The sequence below is a fragment of the Fukomys damarensis genome, unplaced genomic scaffold, assembly GCF_012274545.1.
Source record: "Fukomys damarensis isolate Sample0158 unplaced genomic scaffold, DMR_v1.0_HiC HiC_scaffold_3, whole genome shotgun sequence".
Lineage (NCBI taxonomy): Eukaryota > Metazoa > Chordata > Mammalia > Rodentia > Bathyergidae > Fukomys > Fukomys damarensis.
Window position 1 is genome coordinate 9,297,017 of NW_022900915.1, and position 22,951 is coordinate 9,319,967.

The following is a 22,951-nucleotide window of genomic DNA, read 5'->3' on the forward strand; positions in this document are numbered from 1 at the left end:
TTTTTTTTTTTTTTTTTTTTTTGGTGCCTGGGAATCGAACTCAGGTCCTTATGCTTGCTAGGCAGGCGACAGAACCACTGAGCTAAATCCCCGGCCCATCTCAGTCATTTTTAATTTTTAATTTGAGACAAGGTCTTACTAAGTTGCTAGGTTGCCCAGGCTGGACTCAAATTTGTGGTCCTCCTGCTTCATTCAGCCTTCCAGAATGCTGGGAGGCTGGGCACATATAAATTTTTACAGCAACAAAATTTCCAATCAAACTTCACTAACTATACATATTAGGATGAGAGGAGAAATTAAACGGTTTCATTTTTCATAGTGGGTAGATAATACTTTTGATTATTAAACTAGGGAGGAAAGGTATGAGCAAATTATTTGCAATTTAGGAGGTACTACCTAGGAGAACTAAAGTCAGCAATGGGTAAAATTTGATGCAACTAGCAGTGGCAGAAAGAGACTATTGCTTTATACTGATATGTTCTTGTTAATTTTATAGTGTCTGCATTAATTGTATAAAATGAAAAGAAAAAATTGCTGTGTCACAGTAAAAAAATGTTTGGTTTTTCAGATTAAGAAAATGAGATAGCATCTATCAAGAGCTTATACTTGAGTGGTCCTATATATTCCATAAATACTAGTTAGGGGTTTTAAACTTTTATTTTATTGTATTTAATCCCTGGAACACAGGAACATGGAGTCACTGGCTGCTGACTGATGCAATAGGTTTCCCTTTGATTTGAATTACCTTTGGTGTGGCCAGGCTCAGAGCTCGACTGAGATGGATAGTACACTGGGCTACAGCTTGATCTGGGTGTGCTTAGGTATGAGGCTATGGTCTAGAGTCAGCTTGACCTAAGAGATAGCTGGAGCTCTACAGTTCACTCACCACAGGTCACATTTGGTAACTTCATCTCTCCATGCCTCAGCATCCTTGAATATAAAGTCACCATCACATCATTTTTCATTAGACCCAAAACATCATTGATTATAACATGTACGATTATTTTGAGTACCTCCAAGAGAAAATAAATGTGGTGAGTTAGGTATGATGCTAGGCTTCTTTATTGTTTATTTTAGAACTGGTTAAAGGTTATAAAAGTGTACCTAGAATGGATTAACTTCGGTAATTGCACTCCCTCCATAGGATTATTGTGGGAGTTAAATGAGATATTTCTCACCTGACTCTTAGCAAAGTGACTAGTGTGTAGTAAATTACCTGCAAATAAATTTTTACCTTGCAACCTTTCCCTCATTATAGAACTTATATCACCCAAAGATTTGGGGCCTTCTAGGGTTTGTTATGGAGGAAACTAAGATTTGACTTTGCTGAACCAGGGGCTCTTGTTTTGAATCTTTTTATCCCTTCCTGCTTCTCCTAAGGTTCCTTAAGAGTGGGGGTCTAGGAGCTGGTTTTGACTGCAGAGCCTGGTCTCAGGGGAACATTCTGACCATCACTATTTGGTCAACTCCAGAGGCTTGCTCAAGGAACAGAGAAAGATTTAAGGAAAATCAAGCCTGGGCAGTTATTCAGGCCTGTTTTTTCAGGTATTACAAAGACAGCAGATTTGTGATCCTCTTGCTTTGCTTCTGAGCATGTAAATTGGAACAAGTGTTCTGGTCTGGAGAGCAGGTGGATGCTTGTGTTTTGGAGTGGAAAATGTATATATCTTTGTATTCCAAATTGTACTTCCTGCAATTACTTGTTTCAAAATAATCAAGAAGATGCATAAAGATTTAGCTACAAGGATGTTCATTCCAATACCACTTAGGATATTAAAGAATGTAAAATGATCCAAAAGTGAAACCACAGAGAACTAAGAATAAATTATGTTAATGCAACAATGGCAAATAAATAACTTTTAAATATAACTGGACCATTTAATGACATGAGAGATGGTTCACAACATTTAATTTACCAAAGAAAAGATTGCAAAAACAATTTATGTACATTGATTTTATTTTGATAAAAAGCTATAGGGAAATGCATGTGAGGGAAGATTCAAAGTTAATATATGAAGACATTGACACTGATGATCTCTAAGGGAAGGATTATGGATGATTTTTCTTTTTATGTGCTTTGGTTTTCTTGTTTGTCAGCTTTATAAAAATAATCAGTAGACATATATTCACAGTCAGTTTTGCTTAGAAGTTTCCTTCTATGATTCGTCGTCTACTCTCCAATGCACACTTTTTTTTTTAAAGCACAAAAAGTATCATCATCTGCAGATAGTTTTATACCCTGGTCTCTTTTTGTAACTCTTTTTGTTCCATTTAGCAGTGTTGATTTGGAGTCCATGTCAATATACAAAGAACTCCTTATTCCTCTTAATACTTCGTAATGTTACAATATTCCACTGCATGAGTGCCCCATACTCTATTTTAGACAAGATAGGGTGTGTTCAGAGTGGTATGGCCATAGCACCGTACTCTATTTTAATTAGTTTCTTATTGATTAATATTTAGGCTGTTTCTGTTAGGGTATTATTTTTGATTTCATGGTGTAAAATCAACACCACAACCACCAAGTTCGTCTGGGTGCTTAGGTGAGGTGGGTTTGTTAGCAAGACACTGTCCTTCTGGGCTGACTCCTGGCTCTGTTTACTCAGGACCTCTCTGCCAGGCTGGTGAATATCCAGTCCCAGAGGGCCCAGTTCCTGATCACCTTCAAGACCATGGAGGAAATCTGGAAGTTCTCTACCTACCTGGATTTAGGTATGACATGGGTGGAGCATGCAGGTGGGGGAGAACCCACCTCACAGTTCGGCCAGTTTGTAGGGGTTGGTGTTAAAGAATTGGTCAAGTCCTGCTAATTGAAAGAGACAGAATTCTAAAGTGAAGAGTTAAATTTTGACATATCACAACTGCCTGAAACTAAGTCTAAAGCAAATATGAGCTAATACTGTAAAAAGTCACGTGGAGAATTAGCTTTCTTTTGTCCAGGGAGAGATATATTTATTGAATAATCAATTGGCAAAAAATTTAGTCATCTACTAAATTGAAAGTACTGAGACGAATACGAAGTTGATTTTTTTTTTTTTAAAAGGGAATCAGTGTTGAATAAGACCAAGTAAGAGGTCAAAATATTAAGCTTCTTGGGCCAGGGATTTAGCTCAGTGGTGCCGTTGCCTGCCTTCTTGCAAGCACAAGGAACCAAGTCTGATCCTCGGTACCAAAAAAAAAAAAAAAAAAAAAAAATTAAGCTTCTAGGCTTCGTAGCTCACATATTTGGAAAACAATTAAGGAAAAAGGTGGAGGAAGTCATCTATTAAAGTGGCCTCAGGCAGCAGAACTTTCTAAACGGTAATAAAGGACTTCCGGGTGCAGTGCAAGTAAAGTGGTGGTGGGATGTGGTTCACCAAGAAGAAAAACTCACAATAGGGAACTGTGGCTTCAAAGGCTACCGAAGCCACGAAGCAAAACTTCCCAATTCGATGAACACCTGACTATGCCAGAAAATGCTGGGTTCCATGCAGATGCACATAGGGAGAGATGCTGGGCAAGGCTGGAGGGTTAAAGCTAGAGGTAGGGAGATTTTTTGCTGTCTCTACTACGCATCTTCTGTGGACATTAGAGATCCTTAGTATTCAAAATGTGCTCCACGGACTAACTGTGTCAATATCACCGATGACCTGTTAGAAAAGCAGGCTTTCAGGCTCCAGTCTAGACCTACCAAATCAGCATCTATGTTTTATTAAGATCTCCAGGTGTGTGCTTGCAAGTTCAAGAAGTGGAATGGTAGAAGTACCCAGGCCTAATTCAGTATGATGGGCGGTCAGCATGGAGAGAGACAGGTTTTTTGCATTGTAACAAAGAGTTCAAACTGTAAAATAAGAAAAATTTTAACATAACTCAAGTTTTCAAGGTATAATTATTTAAATTTTATTATTTTTGTATTTATAGAAGACTTTTAACGGCAGAGCTTCCTGAGCACTCACTGGACAAGGCTCAGAGTCCATGCAGGGAAAAGTGGAGGATCCCTTTAGTCATTCCATCATTGAATTTGAACCACAGGTCAAGGGAACTTCAAGGAGAGACCAGGAACTCTCAGAGAAAAACAGGCTTAAGAAAAGGAAATTAGGTTTGGTCATCTCGTTGTGCACTTACAGAGATGCCCGAGATGCTAAAAATGATAAATATCATCTAAACACAACTTGTATTTTCCAACAGATGCTGAAAATACATCTGTGGTCTGCTAAGGGCAGAGCATTCTGTGGTCCATGAGGGCAGAACTTGTCTTGATCAGGAATCTTCTTGGTTTAACTTCTAGGCTATGTATCCACATGTCTGGAGCACCTCCTTTTTGACCACAACTACTGGCTTAACTGCAGATTGGTGGAGGACACAGAGATCCAGGTGTCTGTAGATGACAAACACCTGGAAACCATGTACCTGGGACTCTTAATACAGGAAGGTGAGCATGGCTAGTGGTGGGAGTGGGTCCTCACCTGAATATTATCAGAACCTCTGAAATAATTAAGAGACATAAGGAGGCAAAACTCATTTAAACACGGAACAATCACAGGTGAACCAACCTGATATTTACAATGGTACTTGAAACCTCTCAGTTCAACACTGTCACCACATAAACAACTCTGCTGGTTTGCCACACTCATTGATATTGGAGCTGCTTGAGGAGTTTTAAAAAGACACCCATGCCAGAGATCCATTTAGGCCAAATATTTTCCTGGAGATGGGGCATGCCCATCTTTAAAAAAAAGTTTTCTACATAATTCTGATGACATCCAAGATTGAGAAATGCATATATAGACACGATATAATTTGATTGTAAAACAAGATTGCAGATCTTACAAAGCCTGAGGTACTCCCCGAGGTTGAGTAAGGTGATGCTGACCCACCCGCTGATCTGCTTACAAGCGAAGATGCCTCAGCCTAGCAGGTGGTCAGGTCCAATAAGCTAACAGACACATCAGATGTACATATGATATTTTCACAAAATGATTCTTTTTACGATTGCACTGCATGAATCATATATGAAGGAAAGAATTTCATGTTGTGCTGTTACACAACTTACAGTAATAGTATTTGCCCAAATCAATTTAATTTATTCTTTGTTGGTTCTAAGATTAAGTGTGAGGTTGCAATTATAACTGAAGTTCTGTTAAACGGAAACATATTTTCACAAGATGGTCTCTTCTTCAAGGTGTTTGTCTCTTATCTCATCTCTTCTTCCAGGTAAAGTCCCAAGTATGCTTTTTTTCTCACAAAGCGTGCAGGAATGGTGGTGTCTATTTTCAGCGAATTCCCTCTTACAGGCTTTTTTTTTCCTGCCAGTTTTCCTGGGCTCACAAGGACTTCTTTGGAGTGTCTCCCCCTGGACAGTCTGCTGTACTCTCAGGAGTAAACCTATCTGGACTCTGGGTGGAAACATTACCATCCCTTCTCATTTCCTGCTGCTCCTTGGAAAGGCTTTTCTCTTTATCTACAGGTCACTTCTTCTGCAGAGCCAAGTGCTCCGTGGCTCAGCCAGCCGAGCAGGAAGGGGAGTATTTGGAACTTTGCAAGAACGAGTTAATCTCCGTGAAGATCTCAGAAGGGGAATCAGAGTGGGAAGGCGTGTCCTTAGTGACTGGCCAGCGGGGCTTGGTTCCGGTGTCAGCCCTGGAGCCCTTGCCTGTCCCTTTCCATCAGTGAGTAGCCACCCACCTCCTGGCAGAGGGCCCTGGAACAGAGTGAGGTCAGCGGGGAGCAGAGCAGGGAGCCTTTCAGAAACGGGCCTCCATGGCGCCCGGAAGAGAACAAAATGCGGGTGCCTTTTTGTCACCTATTTTTTTTTAACAGCCAAGATTTGTACAATTAATTCAGAGTGAATTCTAAGTTTCAGGTGGATATTATGTATAGGCAGAAATTCACCATGTGGATGCCACTGTAGTGTTCTTTAGGATATAGACCTGAAGTTCATCAGTACCATCTAGGATTTTATAAAAAATCTAAATGCGTTTGCCCTTTTCAGATGATTTTGGGGTTGGGCCCAGGAATATGCATTTTATCTGTTATTTTTCTTTATTTATTTTATAGGTACATTTAAGGTATACAGTGTAATGGCGTTCATCATTGGAAATGTGCACCTCGACATAAACTTTCTTGGTTCTTACTGTTTCCCCATTCCCTGCCCTCCCTTCAACCCCTCCCTTCCTCCCCATCTATAGACTGTTTCTATTTTTTGTGTTTCTCACATTAATTCCATTCCCTTCTTTCCTTTTCCCTACCCCTCTCACTTCCCCTTCCCCTTTGCACCTTTTCTTCCCATTTCACATTATCTGTTACACCTTTTAGTCCTTGTTTACACTTTCAGTTTCTCACACTTGAGAAACTATTCGATATTTACACGTGTGTCCTATTTATTTCACTTAAAAAAGTGTTGCCTCAATGTGCATCCATTTAGCTATAAATGCCTCTAGGTTCTTGTGGAAAATGCACTTTAAATAGGTTCCCCAGAGGGTTTTTTTCTGAACCGAGTTTGAGAGTCCCTGCTGGAAGCTATCATAAATTTAAATCTGTAAAGTGACAGTAAACATTACCCCGGACCAGGGACCCTTTGCTTGGCACTGACAGAGACTCTGACAATGAGAATATAAAGGAGTCCTTTGTTGGTTATTTAACTGATAAACGAATGGCTGAGCCAGCAAACATCCCGGTCTGCTGAACCCCTCTCCTTTTCAGTGTCTGGTATAAAGTAAGTTTTCAATTAGTATTTGATATCATTAAAATAAGCTAAACAAATCCTTATTATAATCACCATCCTCACGCCATCATCCTTTTTCTAATGGACGATTCTCATTGTTCTAAATTTTGGAAATTCACTTTTGCCAACCCCGTGTTTCCATTGGCAGGTGGTTCCTAAAGAATTATCCAGGAAGCTGTGGCCTTTCCAGGAAGAGGGACTGGACAGGCTCCTATCAAATTGGTATGGCTGAGTTGAAAATATAGTATTGTTAGGGGATATTGTCCTGTCTCCTAATTTTATCTGCAGGCTTGGAGTCAGCTGATGGGAATTTCTGTCTTGCCTCTGCTACTGATGATTTAGGGAAGCCAGTCCCTGTCTGTGCACAAGTTTCCCTGCCTGAGAAGTAAGAGGTGCTAATCCAGGGCTGCAGATACAGATCCCTGCAGGGGCAGGTGGGCACACTGATGTGTGCAGGACTTGGCTGAGGGCCTTAGGCCACAGTGAGGATGACAGGGATTTAAGATCGTCAGGTGAAAAAAAGCCTCACGTGGGCCAAATCAAACATTTGTGAGCCAAACGTGGCCTGAGGGCTGCCTGTTTTCAATTCCTGGTCAGAATATTTTTCTGATTTCCCTTAAAGCACCGTGAAATTAGCTAGAGTTTAGGAAGAATGTGAATACCTGGTACAACAGTGAAGTCAGTGAGGATGACAGGGATTTAAGATCGTCAGGTGAAAAAAAGCCTCACGTGGGCCAAATCAAACATTTGTGAGCCAAACGTGGCCTGAGGGCTGCCTGTTTTCAATTCCTGGTCAGAATATTTTTCTGATTTCCCTTAAAGCACCGTGAAATTAGCTAGAGTTTAGGAAGAATGTGAATACCTGGTACAACAGTGAAGTCATTAAACATTTTTTGACCAAGCGAGTGAAACACACACACACACTACAGATCCCTGCAGGGGCAGGTGGGCACACTGATGTGTGCAGGACTTGGCTGAGGGCCTTAGGCCACAGTGAGGATGACAGGGATTTAAGATCGTCAGGTGAAAAAAAGCCTCACGTGGGCCAAATCAAACATTTGTGAGCCAAACGTGGCCTGAGGGCTGCCTGTTTTCAATTCCTGGTCAGAATATTTTTCTGATTTCCCTTAAAGCACCGTGAAATTAGCTAGAGTTTAGGAAGAATGTGAATACCTGGTACAACAGTGAAGTCATTAAACATTTTTTGACCAAGCGAGTGAAATTCACACACACACACACACACACACACACACACACATTAGGTATTTTCCATCTGTGCCTGTCTGTCTATCATCTGTCTACACACACATGCATCCTATAAGTACTGTGTATCCACTGGATAATGCAGTATCTAGAATGTATCTTCCTTTATTTTTGTCCTTAGTATTCCCCTGCATCCTGACACATATTCTTTAAAAAGGTGCAATTCTGCCAGATCTAAGTTCAAATGACACTTAAAAAAATTTAACTAGAAGGAATTATGGGACCCAGACACTAGAACTAATAAATAATTGACCATTAACAAGATACTTAGCTTTCTGAGGGTGTAGCCCAGTAGGAATGGGGGACTTTGAAGTCCATTCTTCGTTCAAATGTTGACTTTGGCCATTCATCTGCCACTACTTCCTTATTAGTAAAATGATATAATAAAACCAATTTTAAATCTTGTCAAGAGAACTAAACAAAATGTCATCTGTAAGTCTCTCAGTCCTTTTCCTCTCATTGTAGATTTTTAACACCTGGTGGATTCCATAAACCCACAAAAATACTGGGAATTTCTCATCATGAAGACATAATAGGGATTTGGCAAAAACATTTGGAAAAAAATTGAACCAGTAGTATGAGCAGAGTAGCAAAAGTAAATATGGAAAACAAGGCACATAAAAGGTGTTATTTCCACCAGCACAGAATTAGTGGGAAGAGGTGTAACCAGCAGTCAGAAGGCCTAAGTTTGGGTTTCAGTTTTGATGCCCATAGCTCCTTGGGCCAACTCTTAGTGGTTCTTCTGCTTCCTAATCTGATCATTCTGATAGCCGCCCGCCTTCCCGTTAGCGCTCTTGGGAAGATTGGAGAAAAGGGATACATATGCTTTGTAAAACAGACAGCACAACATTAAAAATGTCACCATTAGATCCTAGTTAGGCAACTTATCAAACTGAATAATTACTACAGACAGCAGCAGAGTCTTTCAGATCCTTCTGGCCATCACACCTTCCATTCCGCTGGTGGTAACCAGGCACCATCTATGGAGGGCTGACTAGGGTCCGGGCATGGTGCATTTTGTCTCTTTGGCTCCCTTTAATATTCATAAGCATCAGGCATTCTCATTACCCCATCTTACAGTTGGAGAGATTGAAGCTCACAGAGGGCAAAGCAGGTGAAAAGATGTAGGGACCCTCTGGTGGAACAGTTCATTCTCACATGCCAGTCTGTGGACTTGTGCTTGCCAAGACCAAGAGTTTACATGACAGTGACAAAATCAAACTGGGGCAATACTGAACTTTCAGTTTTCCACAAACTTCATTTATTAAATTTTAAGACATATCCTGTATTCTGAGAATATCTTTCTCAGGCCTTTAAAACATCTCCTCTCTTACAAAATGACGATGAAAATTGGCCACAGTTCCTCTCTTTTGAATGTCCTGGTTTGGCAAAATGCAAAGCTGGTGACTCTGTACCATCCCAGATGGTTTGTTTCTTCAGGCCAGGATGGAATTGTACTGGTCTTTAGTATCTAAAGTCTGGGATCCCCTCAGTCAGTATGATACTGGCAGGTAGGGGAAGGCTCAGCTGATGATTCTGTCTGCATTTGACCCGTGTGCTGTTTCCCACAGGCAGAGGAAGATGTAAGGCCTTGAAGGATTATGAGCAGGAAGAAAACGATGAACTGAGTTTCTGCCAGGGAGAAAGCATCGAGATCATTGGCTTTGTCATCCCTGGACTCCAGTGGTTCATTGGGAAGTCAGTGAGCTCAGGAGCAGTGGGCTTTGTCCCCACCAGGAACATAGATCCTGATTCCTACTCCCCGGTGTGAGTATGGCAGTGAGTCTGTCCCGGAGCCGGGCTGCCTTTGTCAGTGCTTCCTTCCCATTGAGAGCTGTGCACATGAGCTTCAGGAGTGCTTTGCAAATGCCAACCCAAGGAAGCAAGTTCTGTCAGCCAAAGCACATAGAATGCTACGGAGGAGGTGTGAGTGATCAAAGAACAAGTTAGTTTGGTTCATTCAACAGAGGGTCATTGAATCTTTCCTGTGTGCAGGGAGAGAAGCAGAGCCCCAAGAAAAAGGCCCCACTGTTAGGCTTCAAGGGTGTGTCTTTGGTACTTGGATCCTTCCATTCACCCTGTCCAACCAAGGGCCTCATCAAGAGATGGAAATACACAAGGAACAACAGATTACCAGCTTGGTTCACAGGCAGTCCACTCCCATGTTGGCCGGGGAGATAGGTTCCATGTAGGGTACAGGTTTGCCATTCAAGCTAATCACTGAATGTGGGAGATCAATATTGGATAGGAAAGCAGAGTTCGTCTTTTACTCCTTTCTTCCCTAAATCCAGGAAGGCTGCTTGTGGGGAGCATATGCATAAGATGGCCAGCTTGGTCCACCCATGCAGTCAGCCGGGAAGGTGAATCACAGTATCATGCAGTCCCCCTAGGGTGGGCTTCCTACAGGTGACAGGAAAAGTAGGAAACCTGGGTCTAGAAAGTACAAGAGGAAGCAGAGAGTTGGCTCCTCATGTTAAGACACTGAGAAAATGTGGCCCAAGGAATAGCCGAGGCTATCAACATTCATACTAGAGTTCCTCTTCCCATGGGAAAGAGTCAATAAGGAGTGGACCAATGGATAGAAGCTCCCTTTCTGCCCCACTTTTCACAAGGAGAGGACATAGAAGGCCATTTTCCCTGTGCAGAAATGTGTAACTCCAATCACACAAAACAGAAGACTATTCACTGAGCTCCTGGAGAGGCCTGGAGGGCTATGGGGATTTGTAAGGAAGACAAGGGTATCTGGAGAACTTTCAAGAGAGGCGATATCTGAGTTAAGTTTTGCATGATGTCAGATCTTTAACAGACGTAAGAAGGACAGTGAGAGAGGCTGAAGGAATGACTCAGGTCCCTGTCAGGTTCCGGGAGACATTGCTGCAGCAGAGCCTGGGTGGGACCTTCCCTGCTGGGAAAGATGAGGGTGGCTGTGCAGGGCCTGTCCCCTTTCCAGAGAATGGGAGCAGTAGAGTGTGTCTGAGCCAGGAAGACGGATTATAGAGTGGGACTTCTCTCTTGGAAGCTAAACCTGGCTTGAGTGGGGCAGGCATCAGCAGGGGAAGGTTGGCTGCTGGAGACTGGAGACCAAAGGCAAGGTTAAGGCCAGCACTGAGGGAAGAGCAGTAACGGAGAGGGGAGGCTGCTGCTGGAAGATAAAGATTCTGGAGAGCTGAATTCTGCCCCAGAGGCAGAACTTATCTCACGTCTGGGTGGAGCCCGGGCTGTGCCATTTATTAGAGCTAGCTAGGAAAGGCTGTGGCTAGCAAGGGGAGACCAGAACCCTTTATTTTATTTCAGTGGGAAGTGAGAACGCAGAAGTGTAGGAGTTGAACCAAAGCTTTGGATCTGGAAGCCCAGAATCTTCATGTTAAATGCACCGGTCCTGTAATGGGGATTCTGGTGAGAGGGAGAAGGTATGAAAGGAACAGAGACTTAGTGGGGAGACCCAGAGCAGAGGTAGAAAGAACGGAGCAAAGGAGACAGAGAAATCCACTGAGGGAAGGAACGGCCTGGGGGGAGGGGGAGGTAGTTGACACCGTTGCCGGCCTCAATAGGTAGAGCAGGACCACCTGAGGAAAGGCTTCTGGGCTTGGCTACTGGAACGGTTTGCAGGATTCTGGGTTAGACTGCCCCCAAAGCATATGTAACTGGGTGATACTACTTTTTCCTTACCCACAGTGGCACTCATTAGGGTTCACCTGAGGAACCCCATGCACGAGAGACTGTGGAGTTGGTAAGGAAGGGGAAAGAGAGCCAGGAAGCAGAAGGGAGGGGAATCGGGTCGGTCCCTGTCCGTCCTTCGCAGCACTCTCTGGGCTGCAGTTGTCCTCAGACTGTGGCAATTTAGGAATGCACTGTGTTCAGAGGACGCAAGCAGCAGGTGGGTGCTGAGGTCTCCTGGGTTCTGTCCCTGTGCGCTGTGCCCATGACTGGCCACTGGGTGTCGCTCTGCGACTGGGTTCCATTTTTGTGGTTTTCTGAGGACGGCCTCCGCATTTGCTGAAGTCTCTATCCTCTTCCCGTGAGTTCCCTCCCTGTGCTGATGAATCCTTCCAAGAAGCGTCCGAGTGTGAACGTGTGTATGTGCGTGTGCAGTGCGTGTGCACCTTCAAAACCAGAGTAGTGAGTGGAACTTCTCCCGAGGCTGCTTTCTGAAGCCCATTTAGCTCGTGCTTGCAACACGGGAAGGTCTTTTTCCTTTTCTTGGAACAGATTTTAACACCAGCTACCTAGTTTAACATCAACTTCCTAGCAACAGCAGCTGGAAAAGTAGTACTCAAAACTTGAAGAAAGCATTTTGTGCAAATAGACATAGTACTGTTTTGGTTTAGCCTGAATGACTTTGGGGATCTTGGAGGTTTTGAGGGTGACAGAACAACACATCCTCCCAGTTTTTAATGTTTAAAAATGTGTGTGTGCACACACACGTTTCTGTGTATTTTAAGAGGGAAAGCAGGTTTTGGATATAATTGAAATGTATATAATTGAAGATGCCTTTTTAGCCTCTCTTGCTTTTCACCTGATCTTGATTCCCACCCCAGAGGCAAATGCTATGAGAAGTTGGTATGTATCTTTCTAATCCTTATTCTGATCATTTTAGAGATATTTTTGTTTATAAACAAAAAATTATGATTTAAATATTTAAAATTTTATATATATCTTCCATAAATGGCTTTTTTGGGTAACACTGCAAATTTGGATTTATTCACATTATCATAGGTAGGGTAAATTTTAATAAAATATTACTTAAAAGATATTTGTACACTTAAATACCTAAATTAAAAAATAAGCCCAAGATTGATTAGTACACTCAAAAGCAGAAAAAAAGGAATATAGGAGAAAACTCAATATTTCATAATATTAAAAGTTTTAAAATTCTTTTGTTGTAATCCTTTTTGTCTTCATACTGTTGTCTTTTTTATAATTTTATTTCTCATGACATCTATTTGTGCTGATTAGAATTTCACTGCTAGTTTCGCAGCTATTTCTGCAGGTTTGCAGTCTCTTCTTATCTTTTAATTTCCCCCCTTTTTCACTGATGTTTTAAAATTGTACCATCTACATGTTATATTGTATCACATGTTCATTGCAGATTATCCACTTCTTTTTCAAAGGTATGTTGTGCAGTAGTTACATATTTCAGTGAAGAACTGTGAGTTGTAAATACTCAGTATTTACGCCTTGTTTGTTTTAATGAATTTTCTTTAAAATATAACCTTAAAGGATAATTTAGCTATGCATGTAGTAGTAACATCTTCAAACTGTGGGGAAAAATAGCTGTCAATATAAAATTGTAAGCCTATTTTGCCAGGATTTTATATTTGTCTATAGTATTCACTTTTCCAAAGAAGTAATTCATTTTTTTTTTTGTAGACCATCTTTGTTTTCACATTAGATTTTTTGTTGTTGTTGTTGTTTGTTTGTTTTTGGTGCCAGGGATCGAATTCGGGACCTTGAGCTTGCGAGGCAGGTGGTGGAACCATTGAGCTAATTCCCCCGCCCCATCTCTGTTTTCCATTACATCAATTAAAACATTTCCTTGGATTATTTTCTTCTTGTTTCTTTGTTTTTATTTCATTAATTTATGTTTTTATCATTATATTTGATTCATTCACACCACGAATTGGAACAGTTAAGTAATCTGAACGCGGAAGTAAAAATAGGAGAAAGAGATAAGTAACCTTAAGAAATGGGCATCCTGTTAACAAAGATACTATTTTACTTATTTTGCTCAGGACTTGCTATACTTCCTCAGTCTGAAGACTCATGTCTTTCTTCAGCTCTGGAAAACTCTCCTCCTCTGAATACTGCCTTTCTCTTGTCCATGTAGTCTCTCTTCTGGAATTTCCATCAGAGGTATGTTGGACGTATTCCGTCTTTAACTGTGCTTACCAAGTTCTTCCTATTTTTCACATTTTTGTCACTCTGGATCACATTCTAGGCCATTTCCTCAGAATGGTCCGCATTTCATGAATTTTCTCCTCTGCTCTGACTAAACTTGTGGCTCAACTCATTCTCATCATCCTTAATTTCTATATCTTCATTTTCCATTTCTTGAATCTGTATTTTCTTATTTTTTATGTGTGGTTATTTCCTTTCACGGTGTTTCATCTTTTCATTGTGTACTCCATTTTCTTTTTATTTCATTGTTTTAATCATGCTTATTTTTCAGTTTATTATTTCTAATTTTGTGTTAATTTATTGGTTGGTGCATCTGCTTGATTTCTTTGTGGGTGGTTCCTTTTCTTAATTTTATTTTGGGTTTATATATATTTTTTGTTATGTGAATTAAGTTTCAACAGTTTAAAAGACAGATGTTGCATGAATCCTGGACTGAAGGAAACCTTTCTGCAGAGTAGGTTTTGTTTGCATTTGCTTCTCCCAGAATTTTAGAAACTCAGGATTGAGAAAAAATATGTATGTTTTTGTACTGGGGATTGAACCCAGAGCCTTGCACTGAAATATATCCTACAATCCCTTTTGAAATTTTGATACAGGTTCACCTAGGCTGGGCTTCAACTTCCAGTCCCCTGCCTCAGCTCTTAGAATGCTGGGGTTATAGGTGTGCACCACCAGGTCTGGCTCTGGGACTGATTTATAAGCTTAAGTTCTCTTAATGTGGTGCCTACTTTGTGCATGTGAATTCAGATCCCCACCTTCTGATGGTGTAGGCGGATGTTTAATTTTTTTCCTGGGGACTGAGATAGATTAAAAGTGGCTTCTTGGCAAGTAGTAAGAAATTGTGCAACCAGCCCTTTAGCAGGTTGCTACCTCTCGAGACTCCATGCTTTATGAAGGGAGCCTAATTCAGCTCCCTGCTGAAATAGGTTCACGGTCACTCTCCTGCTCCCGGGGTCATTACAAGGTCATTACCCCAGTTCTGAGAGCCAGTGTCTCAACTAATGCTTTCGGGTCTCTGGGCCATCTGCTCTCACCCTCCAACTTGGGTTTGGTCTCTGCTTTTGTTTCTGGATCTCATGTATTTCCATGTGTTATCTCGGTTTTATGTGTGTGTGTGTGTGTGTGTGTGTGTGTATTTTCATGTTTGGAAACCCATAATGTACTTTTTAAGCTTCTCGGACTCTCGAAATACCCAAAAGCCAAGACCTTACCAAATTAGATCCGTGGCACTGGATACAGAGGTACAAGACCTCGGTTTCAGCCTAAGTTTCACTACTTTCTAGCTGTGAACTTCCGAACATCTCATTGAACTTTTCTGAACCATTTTCTTCATTGAAAAACATGGACTTAAAAATCCGTATCATAGAATTGTAAGAGGTATTGAATGAAATAGCGAGTTTCAGAATACTTTGTGAAATTCAGGGGTTCCACAAAAATTTGGGCATATGCAAATACCCAACTAAATTTAGTTGTAGATTCCAATTACGTGCTATTTTGAGGCTGGAGGCTCGTGGGGCTGGGGAGAATCTAGCGATCAGGCCAGAGCGGAGAGCGGGTCAGTCCATGTCGTGGGAAGAAGTCTGGGGCTGACATCAGGCCTTGTAACCCCTGGCTCCGGTTCTGCTGTGAATTAGGCTGAGACTTTGATCAGCACCTAGAGACGCCAGCTCCCATCCCTGGCTTCCACTCTGCTCATGTCTGCTATGGGGACAAACAGCAAGAGGTGAACCGCAGCACCCGGACCTCATCCTTCCTTGGCTTCCGTGATAACTAAGGAAGTGCTCTTACTTCTTGCTGTGCCACTTCCTCAACATCCACTTCATTTTTCTGTGCCTCTGTTTCTTCATTCGTAAAAAAGAGATAAAAATAGGACTCGCCTCAGAGGGCAATTATGGGAATTAAATGAGAGAATAACACGTCTGATTCATCATACACCCTCCGAAAGAATTAGCTGTTATTAACTCTTGGATTTCCCGAGGTAATTTTCTTTTAAAAATAGGTTCTGAGGTTTAAAAATTTTCTGCAAGTGATCTCAAAAAAAATGATCTCAGCTAGGTACTGGACTAAATGCTTTCAAGGCACTGCTAGATTTCAGAGTTTTAGAAAATTCTATACAAGTTCTTAACAATCTCATAAGAAATCTTTAGTAAGCAAATCAGTCTTAACATTTAGATTACACAGCAGGATAAATAAAAGAATCTCTTTTGTTTATAATCATTTCTTCCAGACCCCAAGCCCTCCTTGCTCTTAGTAATTCTTTTCCTGTCTTAAGGCTACATAATGCTGTTCTGATCAAGTCTCAGAAATTCTGATCACTCTGAAAATTTCTTCATTGTTCCACTAAATTGTACCACTAGTCCCTACCTTTTTTCTAAAATAACCTAAGGAAAAAGAAACTTATTTTAATGATTCCTTTGCATTTATATTAGAGGCAACTAGTTCTTGTTTCTGCAATTACAAATGGTTACCAGGTGGCCTCAAAAGATGGGCAGAGATTGAGAGAGAGATTTCGTTTTCCTTGGGAAGTGGAGTTTTAGTGGGAGGGATGTTTTGATCTGTGTTTTGTTCTACTTGGAAACCACAAAGCTCAGTTTTCTGTGCACGAGGTAGGTGTTAATAGCCCTTCTTTGGCAGTAAAAATACTGTTTGCAGCAGTGAGTCTGATTTCAGCAAATTGGTAGCTTTTCTAAGTTCTTCGCTTTACTCTGCCGTGGAGAGAAGAATGGAACCTCACACAGGGCTGTCTCTGTCCTTTGCCCAATGCAGGAGCAGGAACTCTGCGTTCTTCAGTGAGGAGGAGAGAAGTTCTCTGTGGGCCTTGGGGAGCGACCGAAAAGCCGAGTGTGCCAGCTTCCTCCACACACTGGCTCACACGGACATCGCATCTGTCTACCGTCTGAGTGAGTGCTGGATCCTCAGCCCCAGTAAAAGCCCAAGGTCCTCAAGACTAGGAGAGCATCCCTAACCAAAAAGAAAATATCTCTCAATTTTAATCCCATTTGGGAATATGAGGCTATGACCACTATTCATTTTAATTACCTGGATCATAATTGATTAATAGCGTTTCACTTTAGATTTCAGTTAACTCTAAAGTTGTATGGAACATATTGCCTAGAAATTATAAGGGTATGGTGAAACCCAGTTGCCTATACCGTGAGTGGCAGTTGTACTGGCCCTTTCACCCTGTCTTGATAAGAACTTCTGAGTTGTGGCTGAAGTGTGTTCTTTCAGGGTTAAACCAAGTACCTAATAGCAAAGGTGGGGCCATCAAGTGTTACAATGGAAAGGGCCCTGGGAGTTGATTTCTCCCCTCATTTTGTAGAGGTGGAAGTAGGTGAATGCCTGAGCCAGGACGAGTCAGCTGTCTCCTAACTGCTAGTCGGAACAGTCCATTTCACCACACTTGCCCCGGACACGAAATGACACTGAGAAGTTGGGTGCGTGAATCTTGGGGGATGATTAGTGGTCCCAGTGCCTAGCACAGGTTTTGGCAGTGCCTGAATGATTGAGTGCGTGAGTGGATGAAGGGCGGTACTCATTTCCTTTATGGTTGGAGAGGTCCACTGTTTGGGGTCGGGAAGTGCACCTGCTCTCTGACGATGCGTGGTCAGAGGCTCATCCTCTTCCTCTCAGTGATGATGTGTCCACGCTTGTGTGACCGATGGAATGGCCGTATTTCATGGCACAGGCAGGGGTTGTGCACAGCACATCTCCAGGACAGCTCTCAGGAGCAGGATTAGCAGGTAAAAATTTTCTCCATGCAGAAGATGCCTTTGTGAGTAGCACATATGCTCGACAGCAACTCTCAGCCTAGCAGAGCTTCTTTGAAAATTATGATCAGATCAGACTGTTCTGCGAGGCTGAGCCAGGAGGCTGAAGCTGTAGACAGTACCCAGTAGGTAGGAGCAGAGAGCTTAGGCAAGAATAGAGGTCTGAGAATCAAGGAATACTTGGGCTGTGCATTGGCAGGAGCTGGGCGTGGATGGACTGGGCTACCGGCCCACTGGTTGGAAGACTTAAGAACAGGTCTCAGGAAGCATGTTGTCTAAGGGGCAAGAGAGATTCTGCTGGGTGAAGGCTGTGTTTCAGGGCTGTGCAGTCTGCCCCGGCACCAGGGCAGCACAGAGAGGGACCATCCTCTTGGTAAGTTCTAGCTCTCCCAGGGTCTATGCGTGGGGAAGGAGTGCCTCTCATTTTGTAACCCAGGCACTATTTGTGCTCTCAGTGGCTAGGCCCTAAGACAGAAGGCTGTAGTAAGATTGGCAGGAGGCCCTGTGTGTGGACGGCTCTCCTAACTGGATGCTTTAGCTGTCGCATCTTTGGCTGTAGAGACTCCTACACTTTGCAGATGAGTATCTGCCACGGCAACCACAGAAGAAGCCTTCTGCAGAGAACACAAAGCGGCTGGATTTGATGAGGGGTCTGCTGGTCCATCAAGTTCACTGGAGACCCAGTAGGGGTGCTTTTCCACCAGGAAGTCTTCTCTATGGTATCCCCTGTCCTATAGGAGCCTGGCCTTTATTCACCAAGCTCCACTGTGGCTATTCAGTTAAGAACATTCATTTCTTCACTGCCAAACTCAAGGTATCCTCTTTGTTATTAGCTAGTGTTATTTTATATTTTTTGCGGCATCAGAGAATAAACCCAGAGCCTTTTCACTGAGCTAGACACCCCCACCCCCAGCTCTTTTTCTTTTGAGATAGGGTCTTCCTAAATTGTCCAGGCTGGCCTTGAACCTGTAATCTTCCTGCCTCAGCCTTCCAAGTGGCTGGGATTACAGATGTGTGTCACATGCCCAGCTCCTTTACTTTTGTGACATTAGGAGGCTGCATCCTAAGTCACCTTGGTTTCCATAGCTCCCCTTTTCTCTCTGCTATTCTGGGTTTCTTTTCACTAGGTGCTCTCTGCCAAGAAATGCCGATGTTCAACAGGCTCATTAACAAATTTCCCCACCTCTCTCCCTCCCTTTCTGCCTTACTTTCCTTCCAAATGCTACACCTGTGCAGTCACAGTCAGTCCTGGCACTTTGGCCGGCTCCTAGTAACCTTCTGTGAAATCTAAATCTGTATTTGCACGCTCTGTTTTTCTCTTTGGCTCTAGACTGTTCTCTGACTAGAGCTCTTAACTCAAGCTCTATATTGAAACTCCATTCAAGACTCTCCTGTCATCCACCGTATCCCACCAGGCCACTTCAGGAAACAAAACTGGGGACCTCGGGTGTATTCTTGCTCTGTTTCTTCACCATTCATTCCTGCCCCTCGGTCCTTGCCACCTTCAGAAAGCAAGTGTCCAGCACGTTGTACATGTTAAACTAATGATAGTTGAGTGGATGGATGGGAAGTGGGTGGAGGAAGAAAGCATGAAGGATGTGATATCCATGGAAAGGGAGGCAGTGCCACATGGCACTGAGTTCCCTGCCCCAGGAGGTCTATCCCAGCTCCATTGTAAACTTGTTGAGAGATTTGGGTACAACATCATTCTGGTCCTCAGATTTTATCAACCCTTATGAACACCCCTTTTGATAGATCTTCTTTTCAGATGTCCTTTTATGACTCTGAATCTCATTTTACCTCAGTTCCCAACTGTAAGGTGTGTGGATTAAACAGGATGATTAGGTCCAGGTAGCTCTCAAACTGTTGCTGAGATGGCACATTCTACCCATTCCTTAATGATAGCCGATGGTCTGAAATTGTACACAAAGTCTCCTAGGGTTACTGGCCTGGGCCCCTGGTGACATTGGCACAGTGGCCCCTTCTAACTTAACACCAAATCTGTCCTTTATCTCTACCTAGGTGGCTTTGAATCCATCCAGAATCTTCCAAATGACTTGAGTGGTGAGTAGAAAACATGCTGAACCTGACCTCTCATCCTTTGGGTCAGCACCCTTGTCCTCTGGCCAGGAGCTGGCATCTTAGTTGCAGGTACTCAAGGTTGCCCAATTCTGCCTGTCCTTACAGCAACCCAGCCCGAAGGCTTCAAGGAGGCCAGGTCTGGCACAGCCAGGAAGGAGCATCAGGCTGTGGGCTCCAGATGGTCCAGCAGCTCTGAGGACTCCAGTCTGGAGGAGGAGCTCCTTTCAGCTGCTTCAGACAGCTACCACCTGCCGCATCCTGATGACCTCGACGACCCGGAGCTGTTCATGGACCTAAACACTGCTCAGGATGAGGAGGATGCTGAGAATTTTTCCCCTATATTGGGTTTTCTGGATCATGAGGGTTACACTGACCATTTCAAGAGTCTCTATGATTTCTCCTTCTCTTTCCTCACCACTTCTTCCTTTTACTGCTTTTCTGAGGAGGATGAGCTTATGGCCTACTTGGAGGCCTCAAGGAAGTGGGCCAAGAGGAGCCACATGACCTGGGCCCACGCGCGGCTCTGCTTCCTCCTAGGACGGCTGAGTGTTAGAAAAGTCAAGCTCTCCCAGGCCAGGGTGTACTTTGAGGAAGCCATCCACATTCTCCAGGGGGCGTTTGAGGACCTATCCCTGGTTGCTGCTTTGTATATCAATTTGGCTGCCATCTACCTGAGGCAGAGGCTGAGGCATAAAGGTCCAGCCCTGCTGGAAAAGGCCGGTGCCCTGCTGGCCTGCTTGCCTGACCGCGAGTTCAGTGCCAAGAATGAACTTGATGTAGTGGCCTATGTGCTGCGCCAGGCAATTGTGGTGGGCAGCAGCCCCCTGGAGGCCAGGGCCTGCTTTCTGGCCGTCCGATTGCTCCTGAGCCTAGGCCGGCATGAGGAGGTTCTGCCCTTTGCTGAGCGCCTGCAACTTCTCTCTGGACACCCTCCTGCCTCCGATGCTATAGCCACCATCTTGAGTTTTCTGTATGACAAGAAATACCTTCCACATCTTGCAGTGGCCTCGGTCCAACAACGTGGCACTCACAGTGCCCATGGGATGCCTCTTCCAATGTGGCAGGTCTGCTTGGTCCTCCAGAACACCACCAAGCTCCTGGGCATGCCCTCCCCAAACTGGGGTGAAGTCTCTGCACTGGCTTGCCCAACTCTCAGGCAGGCATTGGCTGCCTGTGAGGAACAGACTGACTGGAGCACTCAGAGGGCCTTGTGCCTCATCCTGTCCAAAATGTACCTCCAGTACAGGTCTCCTGATGGTGCCATCTACTACCTGAGCCAGGCCCTGGCGCTAGGGCAGCTACTGGGTGAGCAGGAAGCCTTTGAATCTTCCCTCTGTCTGGCATGGGCCTATCTTTTAGCAAGCCAGGCGAAGAAGGCTTTGGAGATCCTAGAGCCACTGTTCGGCTCCCTGAAGGAGACAGAGAGTGTCACCCAGAGGGGAGTAGTCCATAACCTCCTGGGACTTGCACTTCAAGATGAAGGCCAGGTGAGCAGGGCAGCCAAGAGCTATCTCCAGGCCTTGAACACAGCTCAGGAGACAGGAGATTTGCACAACCAGGCTGTGACTATGGCCAATCTTGGCCACCTGACACTTAAAGCTCAGCAGCCAGCCAAGGACTATCTTCTGCGAGCAGTTCGACTGTATTCTGAACTCCAGGCCAGCAAGGACACAGATACGGAATTGGTACAGGTGCTCCTCTGGCTGGCCGAAGTTCTGGTGTCTGGACGCCAGCTGACCCAAGGCCAGCTTTGTTATGAAATGGCCCTGCTGTTTGGCTTAAGGCATCGACACCTAAAGAGTGAGTATGTCCTGTGCTGCTGGGAGCGTCAGAGAGAAGTGTTGGGGCATGCTTTGCCTGTGCTGTATCTCAAGACATCTCATTCGTGTACCCGCTTTATGTTCAGGTCAGCTTGAGGTCACCAAATCCCTCTGCCATTTCTACAGCTCTGTGTCCCCAAATCCTGAGGCATGCATCACCTACCACGAACACTGGCTGGCCCTGGCCCAGCAACTCAGGGACCGGGAGATGGAGGGGAGCCTGCTGGAGTCCCTTGGGCAGCTCTATCGTAACCTTAGCACAGCCAGGTGAGCTGGGTCTGGGGAGAGCCCTGGAAGCACTGTTTCTTGTTTAAGGAGGGACAGTGTTCTTTCCCTGAGGATGTCAAGTCCAAATGCATATGGTACATACACAGCACTGTGGAAAATAGTGTGGACCCCACAGCCAGCTCACAGTACTGCCCATTATTTGATGGCTGTGTGGCTTAGAACAAGTTATTTAATTTCTCCAGGTCTCAGTTTCATTATCAGTCAAAGGCAGAAAGTATCCTCTATCTTGGAGTGTTATTGTGAGAAATGAGCGTGGTAAAGCTTGTGGAACACTTGGAAAAGTGCTTGAAATACAGAAAGGCTTAGTTAAGTTTAACCATGCCACTGATACGTGTTTCTGTAACAAACCACCACCTGACCAGGGCTCAGAGAGGTGGAGGTTATACATCGGTGTTCATTACCTGAAGAAAATTGGGACTAGAGAAAGGACACACACACACACACACACACACACACACTCACACACACACACAGAAAATCACTGAAAGCAGGGGTGTCAAATTTCATGGTAAAAAAGATTTGGTTCAACTTAATTGTGTTGACACATTTATATAATAGCACAGTAAGACATTCTTTGTTTTGGATTGACTTTTTGGTGCTATTTTAAAAAAGCTTCCTTTTTGCAAAATTACTCTAAAATTTAAGTGCAAAACTCCAAAGCAACTTTTAACCTTTTGATTTTCAAATTATTCTCAGTTGAAGTATCTTGTCATCTGCTTCTAATGTTCTCTTCTTTGTTCCTTCACTGGTGTGAGGCTGTTTGTTCCCTGTTTGCCAGTGAATAGCCTGCCGTTTTGTCCTCTTACAAGGATTTAATGGATTCCAGAAATTCTGCAGGGTTTGCAAGATTTTCAGTTTCCCTTTACAACAGATTTTACATTATAAATGGTGTTCATAGTTACGAATGACTTCTAGATAGAGTGGAGATACTAGTTAGTGTTAAGCAGAGAAAGCATTTCAGAAGTAGCTCATCAAATTAGAGCCTTTAATTTTTAGGGAACATTGTAAAGTTGGGAGCCTGGAAAAAGCAAATAATGAATAATCACACAATGAACTAGCTAATTAACTAACTCTCCATATGTGTATGTATATGTATATGTGTGTTTCATCCTTTGTCTCTCTTTCCC

General features: G+C 43.5%; 1 protein-coding gene across 5 annotated transcripts in view; it reads left to right on the forward strand.

The window, feature by feature from the left end:
* Sh3tc2 (SH3 domain and tetratricopeptide repeats 2) overlaps positions 1–22,951 on the forward strand; it is a 61,640-nt gene that overhangs the window by 20,339 nt on the left and 18,350 nt on the right. For 4 of the 5 annotated variants that reach the window (XM_033766722.1, XM_033766718.1, XM_010627111.2 and 1 more), the window contains 9 exons: positions 2,607–2,712; positions 4,268–4,411; positions 5,447–5,648; positions 6,852–6,925; positions 9,538–9,733; positions 16,631–16,764; positions 19,657–19,698; positions 19,822–21,516; positions 21,623–21,803. In XM_033766722.1, coding sequence (XP_033622613.1) covers positions 2,607–2,712; positions 4,268–4,411; positions 5,447–5,648; positions 6,852–6,925; positions 9,538–9,733; positions 16,631–16,764; positions 19,657–19,698; positions 19,822–21,516; positions 21,623–21,803 — 2,774 coding nt within the window. Of the gene's footprint in view, positions 1–2,606; positions 2,713–4,267; positions 4,412–4,438; positions 5,649–6,851; positions 6,926–9,537; positions 9,734–16,630; positions 16,765–19,656; positions 19,699–19,821; positions 21,517–21,622; positions 21,804–22,951 lie in introns of those variants that run through there. The other variant, XM_033766724.1, reaches the window with a different exon arrangement.